At 34.4% G+C, this 23,253-nt stretch overlaps 1 protein-coding gene across 4 annotated transcripts in view; it reads left to right on the forward strand.

Moving 5' to 3' along the window:
* pak5 (p21 protein (Cdc42/Rac)-activated kinase 5) overlaps nt 1–23,253 on the forward strand; it is a 118,111-nt gene that overhangs the window by 73,183 nt on the left and 21,675 nt on the right. For all 4 annotated transcript variants that reach the window (XM_088625568.1, XM_088625567.1, XM_088625569.1 and 1 more), the window contains one exon: nt 7,623–8,414. In XM_088625568.1, coding sequence (XP_088481694.1) covers nt 7,623–8,414 — 792 coding nt within the window. The remainder of the gene's footprint in view (nt 1–7,622; nt 8,415–23,253) is intronic.

Below are 23,253 nucleotides of genomic sequence, written 5' to 3' on the forward strand. Positions count from 1 at the left end.
CAGGCATATTTGAGCAGCATTCAGAAACAATATGTAATGCTGAAGGAAAGCACTTCTTTGTTGCCATTTGGATTAAGATGAATGTCTGCACTTAAACTGCAGTACAGAAATTGCCTGCTGTGAATTTGCTGCTTTTGAAGTGAAGGGTTACATTACAGGAATAGTTATAAATAAAAATATGCATATGCATTTTTTCAAACAATTGGTTATGAATTGTGCTTTGCTTTTAACAGTAACATTGAGTATCCTCAGTGATGTTTTGTAAGCATGACAATGCTTGCAATGGATTTACTTTCTGAATTTTCACATGTAGAATGCAAGGGTTTGTCTGCAGCTAGTTTTTCAGGTAGCGCAAGCAGTTACAGTACAGAGAGAGTAAATTAACATAGGTGGTGGTGTAATATGCTTATAGTCTTTTTCTGATCTTCTTTAATCACTGAAGGAAGGAATATGCCAGAACAGGGCATGCTTAGGTACTGTTATCCTAAGGTTGGATAATGAAGAAACACCCTTCTGAATGTTCTGATAATATTGAAGGCTTAACAGGCATTGTGAAAACACATTCTAGACATTTTTATGCAGCAGTTAAAACATTTGATGGATTAATATGTGCTTTGTAAAGCAGAATAAGCAAGTGCTTAACTCATTTGAAGCTCAAACCAGAACACTATAATTTAAAGAGAGGAAGGCTGGCAGTAGTACCATATGAACTGGGGACATTATATTGTGAAGCCTGTAAACTTTGTACAGAATTTTTGAGAAATAGTGGCACTAAAGGACCTCATTAATTTGCCCTTAGTTTGCTAAAAATAGATTGTAATGCATAGATATACACTAGATTAACATTGTCAAGGAATGCTTATCTTTTATCACCTGCGCGATATGAGGAGAAGAGGTTTATAGGTACCCTTGTATCACTTTACCACTATAATTGTAGTTGTTGATTCTATTCTAACCACATCATTTTAATGGATATTTTATGCAAGACTCCAGCTTGAAATGTCTACTTAGGCCTATGGCAAACCTTGTCCTGATTTTCCATTGGTAGGTGTTATTTACAATATATGTCTGCTCTCCAGTCACATATTCCAGGTGCAAATTCTGCATATACCCAAAGAATTTACTGAGGAACAGGGATTATAATCTGTTGTTCCCTGTCATTACATAACTGATAATCAGGGTTGCACGGACCAAACACTATTATGACATACTGTAGCTCATCTTTAATATTGTTCCATATATTTAATGTTATGTACTGTATATATACAGTATACTAATAATAGTTTTATGAATCCTGATCTCCTAGATTAGTGTGAACCCTAAAAAAAACAATACAAATACAGTTGATGGTTTGGAGATACAGTGACGTCTAGTAGCAGTGGGAATAATAAAATGGCCAAGCAAGGGAAACAGTGGTTAAAGGAAACAGTTGCAATTATGTAATTGTTCTGCATAATTAGCCTTTTATTTTTATATAGACATTCATACCTCGGGAACCATAACCCAATCTGATTTTATATAGGTTAAAATAGTCTAAAAATGAAAGCTGGTCACCTTCTTCATCGGCTACTAAGTTTCTATTGAACACAATACTGAGCTACCGTATGTCACTACACTTCTTTAATTCTACTTTTATTTCCCCTCCCCAGGTAACCTTTCTTTTAAAGTTTAATCTGTGACAGAGACTGGAATATGAACTCTCAAAATTCACATTTACAGTCTATCATGCTGAGATCTACAGTAAACCGCTATGACTTTGTCATGACATCTCCTATTTTCTTGAAACTTGATTAAACAAAAATAAGATGGAATTGCTTTTGGTCAGGGGATGTCAGTCAAATTAAGCATTAATCCTATAAAGCACATCTTCATTCAGCAGTGTACATGTCCAGTCCATTTGCCATTTTATCTTGCCTAGCCAAGACCTGTGCCCTGCCAAAACACACACATACTGTAACAGATATCACTTCAGTCACTTTGCGGTATATTAACTACATGTTTATGGGATTTTGTAAAGAACTCCTGCATTTGTTAAATCCTTTGAGTGTTTAACCTTTCTTGTCCTCTAATAATGCTGTTTTATTACATTACTTAGCAAGTGACTTTATATACAGTATAAAACCTTTCATGAAAATCACTAGTACAGTAACTTTGAATTTGAAAGTTACAATCTGATGATTAATTTTGAATTTATTTTACTACAGTTTAGTTCTTTTGTAGTTGCATAAACTGTACTATACTGTAGTAATTTTGTTGCACTAAAATATGATCCCAATATACTTCTATACATCAGGCTTAATTATGAAAATGCAAAAATTCTATATATAATAAGCCTGATCGTATGGAATATGATACAATATTCTGTAGCATTGGGTTCTGTAGTAAACGCACACTAATCGGTGGTGCTGTAATGGTGGTTCATTACAAAAAAATACAACCTGAGTACACTCCTAAAAAACTTGAGAATTATTTAGAAAATATGTTTAATTCTATTGTGATCTATTTTGGATCTAATAATTCATTTTTCTTATTATGCTAATTTATCAAGAGCTGCCATTTTGGTTCTTATTCTTAGAGTTTTCATCCATCAGCAGTGCAATTGAATAGATTGTATTCCCTGTCTCTGCTGCTCTTTGCTGTTATGGAGGAATAGCTTTTAGAACTGGGCTGAATTTCAAGCGTATTATGCCCTACTGAGAAAAAGTATTTGTTCGTGAATTGGATTTAGCAATGTGTGCTACATTATTGTAGACTGCAGCTCAGTGCACTTTGCTTTAAGAAACATGAATGCAAGTCATGAGAAGGGCAATGCTGTTAATTGCCCATTTCATTATTACCAAGGTTAAGCCAGTATCTGTGAACAACCATCGTTTTTCTTTCCTTTTTTTTCTACCTTGAGGAGACAGATGCTCTCACAGGCAGATCTATTATGGCTTATCACCAAAGGACAGACCACTGACACAGCATCATGAAATATGGCTGCTGTCACTGGGACTACGACCAACGTAGAAAACCTGCTCAAAAAGCAATAAAAAAGGAAATGGTAGCTGGCACTTTCAAAATATTAGGCCCTAATTCAAATTGATGTGAAGATTTTAGGATGCATTGATTCCTATGCTTGACAGTGATTTGGTACACAATTAACCTTCTGTGATTTTTTTCATTTTCTCTGTGTTGTTTTTCAAGTATTGATTTTGTTAGTATATTTTAAACTTAGTACAGTCTGTTGACCTAAGTCACTAAAATTGATCAGAGGGTATATAAAGCAGAGAAATTGTACATACACTGTACTAATGCAGGTTGTATAAAAAACACACAAGAAAGAAACAATATACAGCAATTAATCTGGCCCCAATGTTGTATACAATGTCAAGCAATTGTAGAATTTAACTTTATAAAATGTAGATATTTTCTTTTACTTTTAATGATTTGAATAGAATCACTAAGAGTGAAGTCGTCCTTGTGGAGATTAGATCTTCCCTATATAACTTAAGTATGGAAGAAGCTTAACAATCAGGAATAAGTCTGTCAGTTTAAAATATTTTGTGCAGCACACTATTTTAGGATAATATAAAATATCTTTAATTTTATAATAACAGAATCTTATATAACCAAGGAGTCACTGTTTTCTCAGTACAGTACATCAATATAGCTGAACAAATGTTCTGTTTACACCTATTTATATGTACACTTAGTACAGTACATACAGTATGCTGTAGTATAGTATGCATTAGTCTTATGCAGATTTAATTAAGGTCAGACAGGGAAAGAAAGTATTGTATTGTATGTAATTTATTACATAATGTAATTGAACATTCCAAAATGCTTTCCTATATCTTTTAAATCTTGAGGGTCAGTATTTTAATCAAATGCATTGACACTATTTGCCTTGTATTTTAGTAAGGTGATTGTCAAGTCTGTTTAAGTCTGTCTGACTGTTCACTTTTGGTGCATTGGTTTGGTATAAATACCATAGATTTGGGCTGTGTTTATTCATCAGTGCTTTGTGTTTCTTTTAGGAACTTAGACTTGAACTCCAAAGACACCCAACGGTTACTTAAGAAAAAACAAATGTGCAATGGTTATTGAGAAATATAATTTAGAAATAAAAATAAATATTTAGATAAAAAATAAAAATAAATCAATTTTGATTAAAGATGTTTGGGAATGTACATGCAGTGTTTCTCTCAATGGATTATTATTACTGTAATTCGCTCTCTGCATATTTCATGTCTCAGTGTTTAATTTTCTAAGAAGAGAACACAAGTGCTCAGAATACTTTCTAATGAGGCAGAAGAAATTCTCAAGTCTTACTCACTTTCATTGTAACCTGTTTATAAATCCAGGTCAGATAAGGTTAAAAAGGCTTCAAGTGTTTGAGAATGTCCTTTTGGGCCTTTCTTTACAAGATCAGTATTTATATAGGTACTTAGAAATAATGAAGAAAGAAAACTTTGTGAAGATTATTAATTCTGTTAATTTATTCCCTTTGTCACAAATTAAACAGAATATTAGTGGATTGGAGTACTGGGGCCTAGATATAACTTAAAACACCACAATTATATAACAAACTTAATGCAGTATTTTCATTTCTTTTTGTGCTGTGGTGTATCCCTACTTTTCTGTGCTCAGTTATAATGTGTGCAAACTTTATCATTGGCCTTTAAATTCTACACTACCTAAAGAGTCATTTTCAAAAAAAGAGGAGAATTTTTGCTTCCTAAACAAAACTAAAAAGTAATCTATTCTGTTTTGTATGAAGTATTTGGCAAATTTTAAAACTAAAATATCAGTTGTTTGTCACATTAGGCAAATTTGGAGGTTATTAATGTTAAGGAGGGGTCATGATGTAGAAGCTGTTTCATTAGTCAGTACTTTCAGCCAAGACATGCAGTCTGTAGTTTCACTGACACATACCAATTTGCAAGAAAGAGTAAGTTGTGAGTGAAGCCAGGATACTCTGCTAGCATGTACTGTATGTAGTTCACATCACAAACTACTTCACAAACTCCTATTTGTGCTCCTTGTAAAAGTGCCCATTTTGTGTTGGTGCTTGTAGATGGCTCGTGCAATGCCTCCCAGAACTCCAGGAAACCCAAACATCTAAAACAAATAGACCTTGTTTTGCTGTTGCAGCTTGGGAGAAACAGGGAAATTGATATTCTCCTGAACTCTTAACTATTTCTGCAGTTTCACCTTGCACTGCACATGATACTGCTGCCTTGACTAATGCCTGCACCGTAACCTACAGTTCATTGGAACAAGTCAATGGAATAAAATATTAGTGCTGCGGATAACCTTACTGCTAAGGTAAGTGGTTTGTGCTCCACATATCCCCTCCTAGGTCAGCCTGTAGCAGTCGGCAGACATTGGTGATTCTATATCTGTGTGCCAACAACATTCGAAATCAAGAGTGACTTGTCAACACTGTATGTGTATTTGTAATGTAATAAAATAAAAGAATTGAACATATTTACTTCATTTCTGTTATAAATTCAAATAATTGCTTAAGAACACGTGTTTTAGCAACCTTTTTTTGTTATGGGACATATTCAACAGACCATTTCCTGTCTTTGTCAATACCTATTTGAACATTGTTTTTATTATTATGAAAACACTGACCGATTTTGTGATGTTATGAATTTCGTGTTTGTGATTAACATTCATAAATGTTTGTTTTTTCATTTGTAAATTAGACGGTAGGTTTATCTAGCTTCCATGACATATTGTGTACGGGCTCCAATATGTCCAACATGCTTTACTTTTTGAATGAAAACTAATTAGGAGTCTGGGTTTGCGTGGAATGTATGTGTCTACCACAGCCAGTATTTGTTGTTGACACATAAAGGGTTAGAAATGCACTGAAAAATGTTTATTTTAAATAACCATGCTGTATTTCACATTTGTTTTTTTGTGACTGTGTGGCGATACCATCAGCTGAGTTTTTTTAATGCAGTGTTCCCTTTTGCAGCAAAAAGCCCCAGTGACTCATACTGTTCGCATCAATCCTTTTAACATAGGGTGGGAGGCATGAGCAATGTGGTTTTTTGTTTTCAGCAAATTGAAAGTAGCTCTGTTTAAGTGTAATACTGTAAATGTCAAGTGTATTAATGCATTCCAATCAGCAATTGCTGTGCATTTTCTTCTTTTCAAAAACTGAAGCTGGGCTTCACTCTTATAATTCTTTATCTACAGTATGTGATTCACTTCAGTTACGAAGCCCAGATATATTGCCTGTTAGGTGAAAAAAGATTTGCACTCTAAAGACAACATTCATCATGGAGTGACAGGCAGCCAACAACATAATTAAATCCTAGGTTGTATAATAAAAAACATCACAGCAGACTGCATTACGAAAATAATAGAACCTTTGTTTTATTTTCTAAAGCATCCTTTCCACATTCATTGATATTCACACCAAAAAAACATGTTCAGTGAGCATTTGTACGTACAAACTCAACTTGTTATTTTTTACCATTTAGCCCCATAATGATGTGTATGATACCTTGCGATTTATGCAACAATTATATTTCATTTACTTTCGGACTGACGAAGTAAAATGACAGAGTGAATTATCATGCTCTCCTGTCCCCAGTAAAACAGGCTACTCTGTCTCATCTTGGGCTGGGGGAATCCTGGGTATTTTCTATATGCAAGACTTTGGGCAGGAGTTTTTAAAGTACATTACTACAGTGCAGTTTTTATGCACAGGTTTGCCCACTAAAATTTCAGAAGCACCAAACATGCTTTATGTTATGCCTCTCAAATGGGCTAAAAAACAAATAGGAACAAGTAATGGTTAACTGAACTCTTAAAAATGAAAATAAACAGAATGTGACAGATTTCCATGTCACCTTTTTAATCCTACCAAGCACATGGTTGTATTTTACAGTATGTTCTATTCTTATAGTTCCTATTTTGGTTGAAAGTGTATGAAAGATGAAAACTTTAATTTTAAAATGCATGTGTTGTATATGTGCACGATTCAAAAGGAATTGTTTGCTATGTAAAGACTACATTTTTTGTTATGAGTACAGCTGGCAGTCGGAATGATAGTATTTGGTTTAACCCAAGATTCTCCTGAATATTATTTTACCTTGTGAAACCAATCTATGCATAATGTATATATACACACTGTATATATGCTGTGTTACCTTACATAAATCTGTGGAATACATTTTCTGGACGATCCACCTCCAAAGGCAAACAATATTAATTCCACAGCTCACAGGTGTCTACACAGTTGTCCACTAAAAACACCAGTTGAAATAGGTCTACATGAACAATGTGCCAAAATTCCCTCTGTCAGCCAATACCTTCAAACCCTTGTGACTGTTCATGCAGGTACACAATACTCTCGTTATGCATCTAAAACATACTAATCAGTAATCATGCCTCTTACATCAACTTTCCTTCCCAAAGCACTGCACATTGAGTAAATGGTATGGTATAGATTATATTTAAAGATAATTTAATAAATGAATGATTGAAACAAACAAAAAAAAGACGTGAGTTACTTTTTGACTAAAAAAAAGAACTAATGGCACAGCAGAGGTAAATTTCTTAGTACAATTAAAATATTATTTCTTAGAAATTGAAACATCTCTATTTATTTTTTACAGACCATTGTAAGAGGAAACAGAGCTCAGAAGGATTCCTCCATCAATGGCTTGCTGGAAGAGTTTGACAGCATTTCAGTCACACGGTCAAACTCTTTACGAAAAGAAAGCCCTCCTGCCTCACACAAGCCAAACTCCAACCACACTTCACAGCAGCCGGAGGAGAACGGCTTCAGCCATCACTACTCCAGGTACTCCTGTGACCTGGACAGCTGGAAAGACTTTCCTGGGGAGACCTATAAAGACAAGGGTAGCTTTGAAGGGGAATGGGGGAAACATTACCGAACAGCAAAGCAAAACGGGCACACTACTAGAACAAGAGGAGTGGACCCTTTCTATCCTGATGCGATGCCGCAGAAATCAGATTTCTCCAAGATGCCTCCAGATTATCACACCTACTTGGAGACCAAGGTCAGGTCCGGGGAAAGTGCTGGGCCCAGCAGGGACTACTACAGGGTTTCTTCTGGGAGTTCTGCACATGAGTACAGGGAGCAACCTCAAGGCACACCCTCGAGGTCCTCAATACACAGTGAACGAATTGACTACTCAGATAGTGACTGGGGGTATAGAACCTCAAGAGAAGATTACGAAAAGCGACCAAAGTCATCCTACGTCACCCAGACCAGTCCACAACCAGCCATAAGACAGCGATCCAGATCAGGCTCTGGACTCCAGGAACCAAACTTGCCATATGGAGTTAGCGCTTTCAAATCAACACAACAAGGTCATTCATACAGCTCTTACACATACCCACGTCTCTCTGAAACTGTGACAGCCTCACCGGTAATTCCAAAGGTAAAGACAGGCATCTGTTTCTTTCTAACACTTCCTTTGAAGCCATGTTTTTCAACATATACGCGTTTTCCTTTTCATTTCACTTTTACAGGCTTATGTTTTGTTTTTTCCTTTGTATTTGGAGTTGCCTATACAGTACATGATTATTTTATTTCTTAAACTTAGATGAACAAAGTCACCTTGTATGATTTTCTTGTGATTAACTGGAATGTCTAGTACTATTCTGAGATTTTGCAATAAGCCTGAGAGTAAAGATATCTAAAGTTATCTTGAATTACTATTTTAGTAATCCCGTCTCTTTGATACCTGTACATCTTTGTAATCACTGTAAGCTCTCATAGTTATGAGTACACCTGTACTCAGGATTCTCATGTGTTTTATTCTGCTTTACATGCATTTTATTCTTACCTTTCCTTTCTTCATTTTTTTCATGTTTTATATATTATAGAGCAGTAGCCCCTTCATCTTATCAAATTCTGTGAGTTAAACCGTAAAATACAAATACAGAAAATGGGGAATGTTTATGAGTTAATACCCCCACGGTGCTTTATTTAATCACATTAAAATATTGATCTGAATATTTTTAACAGGGTCAACTATTTGAAAACAAACTCGGTTTGTTGTTCTAAACTCATTTGTTTAAAAAGTACATTTTACTTTAGTCCCTTGTGATTTGAGAATTAGATAGAAAATATGATGCATGTACAGTACAGAATTTATACTTCAACCTGATGCTTTGGGGAAGGGGAAGTGAACTTTTCTTGTACTACTTAGTAATTTTGCCAGACTTAGTTAGAGCCCAATATTTGTCTTTAAAATGTAATATATCGTAGACAGAAGTATAAAGCCCCAGCCACACTTTTAATTATTATCATTATTGTTTTTCATAAATAATTTATATGATACTTTGTGATACTTTTGAAGTAATTAATCTTTTTTCTAATAACAGATCTCACCGTTATTAGATTATTTGTTATGTGATATATGAAAATTAATATATTGACTTTTCAACTACATTCATTTCTATCTCTAGAAAAATAGTTTGAAGAGACAGTGGGTCTTCGAAGACTTCCACAAAAGATTTAGTTTATTTTACAAGCACAAATGCTGATGCAGATGTGAACAATTTCTGCACCATTTTCAGTCAGTGAAACAAAATGTAGTTTTTGTGGAAAGAATATTCCAATTCATACACTTCATAAATATAATTGTTTAAAAATTAAAATAAATAGCTATAGCAATGTATTTTAATATGTCATGTTAAAATAGCTTTTAAATATACAGTATGATTGTATTATTTGATATTATACTGTATTTATACCTTTTTATTTTAAACAGGTGCTATAATAAATATTTACACCTTTCTATTTTAAACAGGTGCTGATTTCTTGACAGCAAGAGGAACACCCTCTTCTTTCGTGTTACAAAAATAAATGCACTTAACAAATTTCATAATTTGTACTTTATATTGAATATGTTATGTAAAAAATAAGGAACAGTCATTCTAACTCTTTTTTTGTTTTGTTTTCACTGAGTTTATTCAGATTATCTATGATTTTTTTGTGTTTTTTTTCCCTTTTAAAATACTATACAGTACATAGAACATCAATAATGTGTTGCACTGTATCTTTATCATTTTAAGGATAAGGCTTTTAAGGACATAAAAGATGCAGTGTATCAGTTTTATCTCCCCAATCAGCATGCTCACTATTCAGTCTATCCTATTTTAATGCAATGCAGTGTTGTGATGGATTTCATGTCAGTGCTTAATCTGCTCTGCAGCTCTGATCTTGAATAGGACTGCAAGGCTGTGATGCAGACTGCTTAAGAAATGGAATTTGTTACAGGGGTCCAGTGAAAATCTATTAATGGAGCCTTAATAATAATGTGAGTGCCAGAGTTAATTAACACTAGTCTAACATTTGATTTACAGATCTGCAGCAGCAGTTACATACAGCAATTATTTGTGGGGTTGTCTTTCTTATACTGTAGTTCTTAATTCTTATTAGAATTTACTGCAACCTGTTTTTTATGAGTTAGTAAAATAGAAGCTTTAATAATTATGAGACAATTTCTCATTTCTAATTTAAAATATTTCTAAAACTATATAAACAATTCTAATAGAATGATAAGACTTATAGAAAATATATTTTGAAATATTGATTAAAATGCTTTCAATCCATCTTCAAAATCATATACTGTATGATAGTATATGAAGTAAAAGAACGTGGTTCTTATCAGTGAGATCACTGGGTATAAAATAAAAAAAGGACTCTGCAAATTAAGCATGAACTGCTGTCACTTCATTTTGCAGCTAAGTTCCAGATCTTTCTTCTTCATCTTCTGTGTTCTTTGCATTGGACATTACTTGTTTCTTGGGATCCATTCCTGATCCAGTGTTTCCTTGATTCAGTCTTAATCTGTTATTGCAAAATGTGTGGCCCATTGACATTTTATACCATCCACTTCTTCAGTGATACTGCAGATGTTTGTTTCCAGATGCATGGATCTTTTTAATGTGTGATCGTAGTTTTGTACCATTTTTATGTCAACTCTTCTCGGAGTATTGCACTGCTTCTTCCTGATGCCCTCTGTCCATTCTACAAATAAGGCATACTACAAGTATATTGTGTCACTTTCATTTCTGCACAATATGTAGTGAAAATGCATATATCCCTGCAAATACATTTGTAAAGAACATAACACATTTTACCGAAAACATTAGGACACAAAATGTTATCATCTCAGAACATTTTTACAGCATCAGTGACCACATCTTCCAAGAGAAAATTATACTTTGTCATAAGACTAGAAAATTGAACCCCAGTTTGATATTATTCATAGATGGAGAGAATGTAACTAGGAAAGTAAAAATCAGCCAACCTGATGCTTTTGCCAAAGAGATGAAGACCATGTACAGCACATTTCCTGTGATCTGCATTTTTGTCAGACAGTCCAACTCGTATGCACTCTTATGCAGACAGTGTGCAAGTGAAATACCTACAGCTTCAAAGGTACAGTAGGATGGGTACAGCTCTTATTAATAACACTGTAAGATCACAGGCACCTGACAAGCTGCAGAAACTCACTGTCACTATAGCTAGCCAAGGATACTCTAGTTGCCTCAAACCACTGGCAGGAGAATCCTGATCACACTTGCCTAATAATGTACAGTAGCTCAGACAGTAACAAGATATCACTGGTTGCTATACGGAGTATAGTGTTCCTCACATGGGCACCTTTACTGGCTAAACCATTTGGGAGGCCATGGGGAAGCAATTGAAATGAAGGTGCATGATGAGAGAGAGAGTCTTTATTATCCCCAAGGGGGCAAATTGTTTTACAACAGCAGGGTTGGTGTACAGATGGACAGAAGAACAAAACACAACAGGAACAACAATACACATATATATATTTGGATAGAAAGTCAAGTGTTAAGTAACGATATGGCTACAGGTATGAATGAGAACTTAAATCTGTTGGTTTTGGTGTTGGGGAGTCGGTATGTACTTTCTGAGGGAGTAGCTGGAAATTATTAAACAAGGGGTGTGAAGGATCATCACAAATGGATTTTGCTTTATGCAACACATGTGTATGATAGATGGAGGAGAGGGCTGGAAGATCAGCACCAATGACCTTCTGACGTATTTTCACAAGCCTGCCCAGTTTGTTGTTGTTTGGCAACCTGTTCAGATTCATGTTGCCAAACCAGAATATCAAGGTAAAAGTTCGAACAGATTCAAGGAAAGACGATAGAATAAAATCAACAATAAATCATTGACCTTAAAATACTTAAGCTTCCTTAAGAAAAAGCTGTTGTCCTTTTTTGAGGAACAGGTCAGTATTGGCTTTGAAATTTAGCCTGGAGTCCAGAACTGTCCCCAGGTACTTGTATTGTTCTACTAGCTCCACTGAATCACCCCCAGTGTAGGTTAGGGTGGGAGTGTGGGTGTTTTTCCTGAAGTCCATTAGCATGTTTTTAGTCTTGGACACATTTAGCTTGAGGAAGTTTTGTTCACACCAGGAGTCAAACTCATTAACGGTTGGTCCGTGGCTCCACTAGTTTGCATGCAGAGGGCTAACAATGACACTCGTCTGCAAATTAAGTTATGTGTTTTGAGTGGTGATAGCTCATTCAGTCGTTGTGTATAGGACAAAGAGCTAGGGTGACAATACACATCCTTGGGGGGCCCAGTAGAGGAATTCTTTTTGTTGGATAAAACATTGTTGACTCTCACCTTCTGGGTTCTGTCTGTTAGGAAATCAGTAACCCAGCTGATGAGATTGAGATCCAGACTAAAGATGATGCAGCTTTAAATCATTAAGATGTTACATAGTCTTGAAGTACAGTGCCTTGCAAAAGTATTCAGACCCATGTACACTTTTCATTTTTTCTTGCTCTGAAGCTTGCAGTAATCACAATCTGAAGCATGTAATTAATATTTGTTAGATACACAATCTACTCTACATATTAAAAGCAAAATATAAAAAAGTTTAAAAAAGGTAATGAATATTAAAAAAATTAGAAACAATGACTGCACAAGTATTTAAATCCTATGCTGTTGTAATTCTAAACTAATTTAGAAGCACAAAATTACCTTAAATTGCCACAAAATCAGTTAAGTGGCCTGTGTCTACAGTATGTGCAATACTAATGATTCACATGATATCAGAATAAATATCCTTTTCTCTGTAAGGCCCCTCTGTCAGTTAGTGAATGTCAAGCAAAGATTCAACCACGGAGACTACGGAGATTAAAAAAGAAACTCATGAATTAAGTTGTATAAAGGCACAGATCAATATAATAGTGTACAAACATTTCAAAGACACCGAATATCTCGGTAAGAATGGTGAAATCAATCATTATAGTAGAAGGCACCCAGGCCTAGATCTAGATTGGGCTGTCCTTTCCACCTGAGCAGACAAGCGTGTAGGAAACTGGTTAGGAATGCCACTGGGAGGCCATTGGTAATTTTGAAAGAGATAGAGATTTCATTGGGATTGATTGGAAGAAAATATCTATGGGTTAACAACATCCCAGTCACTCCACAAATGGGGATTGTATGGAAGGGGAAAAAAAATCTCAGATCCCAAATGAGGTTTGCAACACTTACAGTATAGATGAAGCCATTTAGTGCATCTAATGCACAATGTGTCTATAATGCGGTATACACAGCAGTGTACAGTGGTGACATTTGGCACCTCGTTCTTATTTTTCCCCAGTTTTCAGTTGCAGGACTGCACTACATTGTAACACTGTCAGGTGGCACAGTGAAGACTTCAATTCCCCTATCACTGTGCAGCTGAACTAAAATTGTGCTAAAATACAAGAACTATTTTCATATTTTGACAAATATATCTGAAAATACTTTCTATAGTCTTATTTGTGCTTTGTTTTTTCCAGCATGCAGTCTTTTTTTACTTTTGATGCCAGTTTCTACAATCTGTCCAGATATATTTTTGCCTTTTCTTTATTTTGAGATCTGTAGGTGAATTTTGTTTCCACTTTGCACCGCTAGCCTCCTTATCACTCCAAAATACCTTGATGGCAGATGGAAACTCTGTGTCCTTGACTGTAGGACAATAAATGTCCAATAAATCTGTCCAATAAACCTTCTTACACTTGGTTACATATGAGAGCCCACATTCTCTTGCTTTTTAATGTTTATTTTTCCTTCAACAATACAAAGGTCACCATTGCTTGGGAAAGGAAAACAAGCCCATCCCATTATACAACCTCCAGTATGTTTCACACTGGGTATGAGAATCCTCCTTTCTCTTCCCCTAAATATATTTTGCATTCTTTTTAGAAAACGTTTCTTTTTGGATTTATCAGACCACAGATAATGGTTGAATGATTCTTCCTGCCTTTTCGAATATTCCAGGAAAACAGTTGCTTTGTGTATTGTTTTTATTAATGATTTTCATATCACTTTTCATTCATGGACCTTCATTGTGACATATTTGTGCAGTAATTGTAGGATTTTGTGGGGCTGTTCAAATGATTCCTTTAAATTTTGTACAAGTCTTGCTTGGTTTTCCAGTCTTGGAGTGAAAAGCATATGTTCCTCTTTTTCTGTGCTTGCAACTAATAGCATATGCATATATTTTCAGTAAACCAAGTAATTATCCTACTTTTCTAGCCATATCTCCTTCTTTTAGTCTTAAGGCTAGTTTAGTCTTCAGTCAGGCAGATTGAGATTATTCCTGTGATCTTTATTTTTTAACAATGTTTGTTTGTTTTTGAATCAAACAAAAGCACTATTTATGTTTCAGCCCCTAATGATGATCTGTCATGGAATATATAGTTGTGATGGTTTTCAGTCATGATTATTATCAATAATTAGCGACAAAAATTTTTCACATGAAACATACTTATTATGAAATCAGTTAGCAATTTTTCTCCATCTTGATTTGTCTTTTAATAGAATACCTGGAATTTATACAGTACAGAATTTACACAATCTTTGTGCTTTTGTTTCTTTTATATTTTATATATATAAAATATATATATTTATATATTTTATTTTATATTTTAGTTTGACATCCTCTCTCACTCTTGCCACCTTACTCCTTACTACTGTTTTGGGTAAGATGTTGCTCCTGCAGATTGTCATTTACTCTCCAGTAGCTCTGCTGTGAGACACAGGTTCCTCCCTTAGCTGAAAAATCTTGAATGTTTAATGTCTCTTTATTATCTTTTATTATTTTATTATCTGCCTTTACGGTTCTTTTGTTCCCAATTTGTCAGCTTATATGCTACACTATTTAAAACTTTAAGCATCATACTTCCGCCAAATGTGTTTCATTTGGAAAGTGAATTTCAGCAAATCTGATGGTGAGAATTACTCCTTCCACAAAATCAAAACACATACTAGTAGATTAATTGCCCTCTGGGAAAGTTTGCCCTTTGTATGAGTGTGTGGGTGTCTGCATTTGTATCTGTGTGTCTGCTCATGACTAGCTTCCTGTCCATGGTGTACCCTGCCTTGGACCCTTGCTTGCCGGGATACACTCCGATTCCCCTATTATATTGGATCGTATCGGATTTGTAGTGTAGTGAATTTTTAATTTACTGTAACAATCAGAAATTGTAAAGGTAAATTGCAACAGTACTTGATGACTGTTAGGACTCCATCAAACACAATAAGTTACAGTCTCACACACAGATCCTAAATAAACAATATGCAATTTATTGATAACAGCAAAACATGTATAGCAAACAACAAATGCAATATAATATATTTGTAAAATGATCTGCTGTAATGCGAAAGGCTGATCATTCACTCAGGGATTACAAAGATCAGAGTTAACTTTAGAGGGAAAAATACAGATTGACTAGCTCATAGTTTTGATCAGTCTTATATAATTAAATATGATTAATTTAATTTATATTCTCAGATACAAGTAAATAAGCATTTACTACATGAACTAAACATCAAACATGTTTGGCATAAGGTTTTATACTCAAAGACCTGTCATTAATAAATCCTTGATGAGTTAAACAAATCTACTGAAGAGACTGAGCTGGCTGGATTTGTTCATGGTCCAACTTGGCAGCTGTTCAGTTCTGGGAGCATCCCAGTGCCAGAGAGGAGTGAGAGCTTTGCCTCACTCCTAGCAGCTAGTTTTGACAGTCATGTGGCTCTGCCAAAGTTATGCATGGCTGAATTTCGGTCTGGAAATAATAAAAGCAATCTATGCAGTTTGTCTTCTGGCAGCAAGATAGATAGGTGGGAAGAACTTGGTGCTAAATATGCTTGGATATTCAGGATGTCAACACTGAGAGTCCAGTCCTATTTCTTTGATCAAGTGAAAATAACATAGTCGTTTAACAAAAACAAGATTTTATTCTGTTTTAGAAACAATATCTTGGGCAGAATTCAGCACTTTACTGATTCACTCTTTCATTTTGGCATCTTGTAGAAATGTTTAAGTCCTGACTTGGACTTTTTGCAGTCACGTTTGTTGGAAAAGTCACATTGCCAGTTTAACTGAAGAGAGATGAGGAGACAGTGAGTTAAAATCAAAATGGGTAGAAAATATGGAACTGGTCCTGATGCTTCTCCAACTGTGGTGTAATAAACTTCCCAGTCCTTATTTATTCTGAAACCTACAGAACTATTTGTTTTCCGCTCTTCTTTTAACCTTTACCTTAATGGGACCTTTAGCATTAATGCTGTTTCAATGAAGCATTGGCACTTTGGAGAGTGAACTTATTTGAGTTACCTAAAATTAGCTACCTCTTGTCTTAACCCAAGCCAACAGGACACTGAGTCTAATTTAATTCAATAGACTACAGACATCTGATTAAGGGATGTATCAGACTGGAAATTATTAAATGTGTCAGCATATAAGGATATCATTATTTGAACTAACTGGCTTCTGTAATGTACAGTACACCATATCTTGCATAGAACTGTATTTATAGAAGCTTTTTCTTGAAAATTATTGATTGTGAATGTACAGTAGGCCACTGTTCAGTCTCATGTGTTCAGTAAAATACTGATCCAAAGAGTCTCACCTTTTTCACAGGTAAAGGTATAGAAATAATAGATATAATTTAAAAGAATACTTAGAAAACATGGACATTTTAGGAGTTAGAGAACATGGGTTTAGAAAAGAAAGATCTTGTCTAAGTTACTTGCTAGAATTCTCCTAGCAGTCAAAAAATCTTTAGATTAGAAAATTAAAGCTTATGACATATTTATATGTGTTTTCTTTCTTCTCTTTTCAGCATGGAATAAACCTATTGTTCCTTTGCAGCACACGCATCCTGATGCAGCTACCCACCTGACATATTTATATGCCATTATCAAAGTCTCTCATAAAAATTTGATTTTCAAATTAGAAGTGTAGGAATGCAAGATGGTGTTTAGATATGGGTGTATAACTGGTCAATTAACAAGAAACAGCCTATTATCTTAAGGACATGATCTTGGAGTTTGAACTGAATAGAGTTGTGCTACAGGGGTCTGTTTTAGGTCCATTGCTCCTCCTGATCGACATAAACAATCTGGATTTTGGTATTGTTTGGCAAACTAGTCAACTTTGCTGATGATATTAAAAGAGTTTGACTGGCAAATACATAAATAACACCAACTGGTTTACAAAAAGACTCAGACAAAATAATGGCACATACTTAGCAAATACAATTCAACATAAGTGATAATTGCAAAAGGATCAGGTAGAAAGAAAAATACATGATTATTTTGGAGATGCAGGAAGTTACAGTACACACAAAAGGGATTTGGTTGTTCTTGTAGATCTTCTATCCTTATCAAGACATTGTGGGTTAGCAATAAAAAACAATGTTTGAGCTACAAAAAATATGTGCAGGACTTTCTTATGTTCTTATTTTGTTGTAGTCAGGCACCTACAGTAAGTGAAGCTAACAGAAAGACACAGATGACTAAATAACATAAGATGCAGTATTTCCTTTTTGGGTTATTTTTATCTTGATCAATGTACAAAACACAATTTTATTATTTTGTTTAATTATTATGTTAATTTCTAGTATATGTATATATTTATATAATATATATATATATTCATACAGTACACACACATTTTTATTAATTCCATGTAGTATTTATGGGATGTCTGTTTAAAAGTTTCATGTACAGTAACCCACCTTTCAATGTTTATCTGGGAGGCATTTTTTAGAACAGTATTAAAGGTACAGTTTTGCTTTTGAAATGTATAATACTATACAGTATATATCACATAACACCAAAACCCCATATAAAGTGCATCAGATCCAGAGAATATTCAAAGGTTCTAGTGAGGAAAAATTAAAAAGCGACTTTCTTGACATATAAGAAGGATGTATCTTGAAGCAATAGATTTCTGCATAAAAAATATATGCACTAAATAAACACACAATAAATGGGTACACTGTACAGCAGAAGGACTTTCTTTGATGCCCTGACTATTTATGGTCATTAAAGCTCCCATGGCACTATTTGAAAAACCTATAAAAAAATAAAAAACAAATTTATCCTTGCTAAATGCCATTTCAGGTTTTCTCAGTTTAACCTACCTGAATTCCCTCCTCAGTGGAACCAGTGAAGTCATTTTTCACCTGTCCACCATATGTCCTAGTAAGGCACTGGTGCAGAATGTCTGCCAGGTGCTTTACAAGTATGTGGTGCACTTCTGTAGTAGGTGAAGTGCCCCCTGTGAAATACATAAATAACCATCATTTTTTTACAAGCAGGGTCCATGTTGGTACACAAAAGGTTTCCTTGTACTTTACTTTAAAAGCTTCTTTATTAGAGAGGTTCTTGAGAGGTGACACGGCATGGAAAATTCTAAATGAAAATATACTCAAATTGTATGTCACAATAGAATATAAATGATGTACCTTTATGGGAAAAATATGAGTATGAGTATGCATTATGGAAGAATAGTCATGTTTATGTCGGCCGCAAGTACAAAATTGATTGAATAATAATTTATTCTCACAACTTGGTCTGTGATTTGTGCTTCTATCAGGTGCCTGACTCAGTGTTTGAAATATATACTTTTTGGTACACATACACAGTAACACAGCCAAAGTAGAAATGTGACACAAATTGTATTCATTTGTATGTTCATTAGAGATTTAATTCATGAAAATAACATTACCTTAAAAGTTAATACAATTAAAAACTTCAAAATACATCCATCAAAATTGCAAATTGTAAAGCTAAAAGAATAATGTTTTCGCATAAAAGACAGTACAAATACCTATTACATACAGTAGTCAATATTGTCATTATACTGTAGTACTGTCTTCTTAATTATAGGTAGATTTTTTCATTTTGATTAAACTACATTTCCCTGAAACCAAAACTCTTGCTTACCTTTGGGGGTAGAGTAGAGTAGGTTGTGAGCTCAGAGTGTAATAAATGAACTGAAAATGTATTTTTCTTAATTTAAAATCAAAGTGCGAAGGGCAGGAGACAGAGAAGCCAACGTATCACTTGCAGATGGATACAGGTTTTACAGAGAAAACATTATATAAAATTAATAGTTTTCTTTTTATATAATGCTTTTCATAAATACAAGACTGAAAAGCAGCAATCAAAACCACTTCTTTTTTTTGGATAATTTAGCTGTTGTTAGAAATTACATAAATAAATTACAGTCACATATTTATGTATTTTTTAGTTTATAAAGGTATTTGATTTGTTTTTATTATGAATGAGTGCAGAATATATGTTTCATTTATACAGCATTTAAAAAAAATCCTAACTGAATATATTTAGTGTTTTAATTTTTTACAAAACTGTCTTAAAAGTTTCATAATCTACTGTAGTTTTTTTTTAATCCCACTTTTTTAGCACAAGGCATTGCAAATTAAGATCCTAAATTCATTGCAAATTTAATAAATTTGTTGATTTTCACTGTATTGTTTCTATGAAGAAAGGCTCTCTTTGATTACATACAGATTGCAGGTCAGTGTATGGCAGATGAAGTTAAAAGGACTGAACATCTAAGCCTATACTGCGTAATCATGCTGTGCAGCTGCTTTTCAAGATTTTTGAGAACTAACTACAATCTACCGTTAAAGAATTAAAATGACATAGCAATTATGCAACTGATTTTTTTATATAAAAAACACCTGTAGTCTAATTTGTGAATGCTATTGGTTTGTCATTTGAAGCACACTGAATGCCTTCCTCTGTCAGTTTGATAGCCTTTCCCTGATAAAGATTGTTGCCTGTAAACACCTTTAAACAAGACTATCAGTCAGCAATAGCAGCCTTTAAGAGCAGCCTTGTCTGATTCTGTTTAGAATTAGTACCATAACCTTTCATTCTCTTGTAGATTACTTTTTTTCATATCAAATGGCTACCGGAAGCAGTTTGATTTGAGATTTTGACAGTGGAAAAACAGGGAGACCTACAACATATAAGGGCATCTTCCCATGAGGTCAATTTTTGAATGTGGTATCAAACATTCTGATTGTAGGGTTAGGAATGCAAGCAAAATGTTATGTACCTTAAACATATAATGGAATTTTTAATTGCCCTAAAACAGTCTTGTACTAACGTATACAGTATACTGTCTCTTTCATCAGATGCAAGAAAAATTAACATCTGATTATCATGCCTTGCTTATTGTGCACAGTCATTGAACACAAATATTAATCTCTGCAAAGATGTGATGCTTAATTTCTACATTCATTCCTTTTGGTTAAAGAACGACCTAAAAATTCCAAAGTGTCTTAAAGTCTCTGGCAAACACTGAGTCATGCTCACCTTAATTTTTATTTTTCAAGTATTTTCCTCCATTAGGTAGTCATGTAATGTTGTTTTTTTTACGTTTTAGCTAATCAAAAGTATATCTAGAATAATATCTATAATACCATGTCTAATTATTGTGGAATTTAAGTTAGCTGGGAAGTGTTTTTTTAAAGGAAATATTTTAACTACAAAATCTATTTTGTCTGAATTTATCTGAATATTCAAATGAATATTTGTTTTTGTTAAATATCTGTGAGTTGTTAACACATTTTTTTCTTTTTAAGGCAGAATACTTTTCTTTTTAATAAATAATAAAGCACATCAATTGTGTACATCATTTATTAATACTTCACAAACTTTCTCATTTTGCCTCTTCTTGTGATCCTTGTAATGCCCCTTCTTCATTCTTTTTCATTATAGGGAACACACAGAAAATGCTTTGGGGTGATAAAATGTAGTTGTGTTTCTTTTATAAAGCTAAATCTTTTTTTCTGTTGTTGTTGTGAACTGCCTGGCATTGTTGACAGTTCGGGGATTTAGCTGCACACTGAGTTGTGCAGCAGATTATAGTGACAAATTGATGTTGCGGCACTTTTTTTTTTGCAGTCTTAGCATAAAATGGCCAAATGATGTTCCACTGCAGAATTCAATTTCACAGTTCAGTTGGGTTCTTGATTACGCTGCCAAATTCAGATTAATGTGCATTTAACTAACATGGATCAGGGGACTTCTGGCTGACAGCCAGCGGTGGTGCTGGCAATTGATAGCAGTGCAGAGTTTTATGCCCTGTCCATCCCCAAGCACCACTAGTGAAATTGATTGATTAAATGAATCCATGGCTGTAATTATTTGTAATCCTGATACATCAAGAGTCTGTGTCTGACACTCTCCTTGGAGACATTTCAAGCACAGTCATAAGGCATTTAGAAGACAATGCATGTTCTGTCATTAAGAATTTGTGTTCTGTGGGTGTGGTAGAAGTAATTTAATTTACCATCATTACTGGATTTAACATTCTACAATTTATCTAGATGATCACAAGAACAAGAGCACTTCTTTATTTTGTGCCTTGCTTTGTATAGCATGGTACATAGGATTACATTATTCAAAACAGTTAAACAAATTTGAACATAAAACCATCTTTCAGGGTGCTGTGTTTTTCCATTATGTATTTTCTGTGTTTCAGTATATTTGCATTATTTCATCATCTGCATTCACCTTCAATCCTACTCCACTATGCTAAAGGGGAATTCTACTAAGAAAGGAGTGGTGAGGTGCAATGATGTATGAAACCCATATGGAACGGACATGGTGTCAGTTCAGCATAATAAGATCTTGAGGATATTGCTTGCCTTCTATTTGACACAAAGGTATTGTAAGAAGCCTTATAAGAGGGAACCCACTGGATAATCTATAAAACAAAATAATTCACAAGAGGTGCTGAACTTCAGATACATTTGGCCTCTAATTATAAACCAAAATAAAGTTAAATTTCTGTTTATTGTCATACATGCACTGTATGTGACTCTAAGTTGACCTCTACAGTGCCTGTTTGCACCAGACCTTAACAAGTCCATACGCATTGGAAATTAGCTTTCAAAATCCATTTCCATTTAGAGTGCAAATTGTTTGGTGCCTGTTTTCCAGGGGGGTTCAGCTGCACAGGAATGCACCCCTAATGCAGAGTACTGTACAGTATATCTGTCTTAATGCCTTTCTAACCTGCAAGACAGATATTGAGATAGCCGCTGTCAGTCCTGGAGATCCACTATCACAGATATTTTATATTTTAAAGCCTTAAATAGCTGAAGACCTGGAAATAATTAAAACCTATTAAGTAAACATGGACTCAATATAATCATTATTAATAGGTTGAATGTAAATGACAACACTCAGGACCAGAATCATGTATAACTCTTCTAGGTCAGGTAGCATAAATATATCGATCCGGTGGTGACATTTTCAGTGTATTAATGTATTTTTAAACTAAAGTGTCAAAGTGTAAATATTCAACACACTGCTGTCTGCTTTACTTTACTACATATCCAAGTAAGGCATCTACTGTAGACCAGTGGAAGCACTTTAAAAGGCTTTTGCTTCAGAGCAATAGTGGCACCTTTCTTAAACTCCAAATGACATATAGATAATTTTCAAGTAGTATATTACTAAAGAAACGTTTTTTTTCTTTTCTGTATGTTAATTGTCTCCCCCACATTTAGAAATTAAGGAGCAAATTTTACTCTGGAGGAAAAAACCTTGGAAATCACCCTCTTAATGAGCTGAATGAGGTCAAAGACTTCATTAATGAAACGTATTTGCTGTTTTTACACTTGCAGTCATGATCTGAGTCAGCATTACATTGAGGCGTACAAGAGGGTGCGAAACTTCAATAGCTGTATTATGAGATGGAAAAGCAGCAATACCAGTTAGAAAACAGCATTTTGAGCCCCTCTGGGCCTTTGCGGCAGAAACAAAATGTGTTTTTCACTGCATTTCTAACAGGACAAAAAATAGGCTATGTCAGCAAAAAAAATTCCATATAGAGTCTAGATGAATATTATTTGAAAAAAAAAACAATATTAACAGTTCTCCTTGTATCAAATCGT

Source organism: Lepisosteus platostomus, chromosome 3 (genome assembly GCF_059453375.1).
Source record: "Lepisosteus platostomus isolate fLepPlt1 chromosome 3, fLepPlt1.hap1, whole genome shotgun sequence".
NCBI classification, from domain to species: Eukaryota; Metazoa; Chordata; class Actinopteri; order Semionotiformes; family Lepisosteidae; genus Lepisosteus; species Lepisosteus platostomus.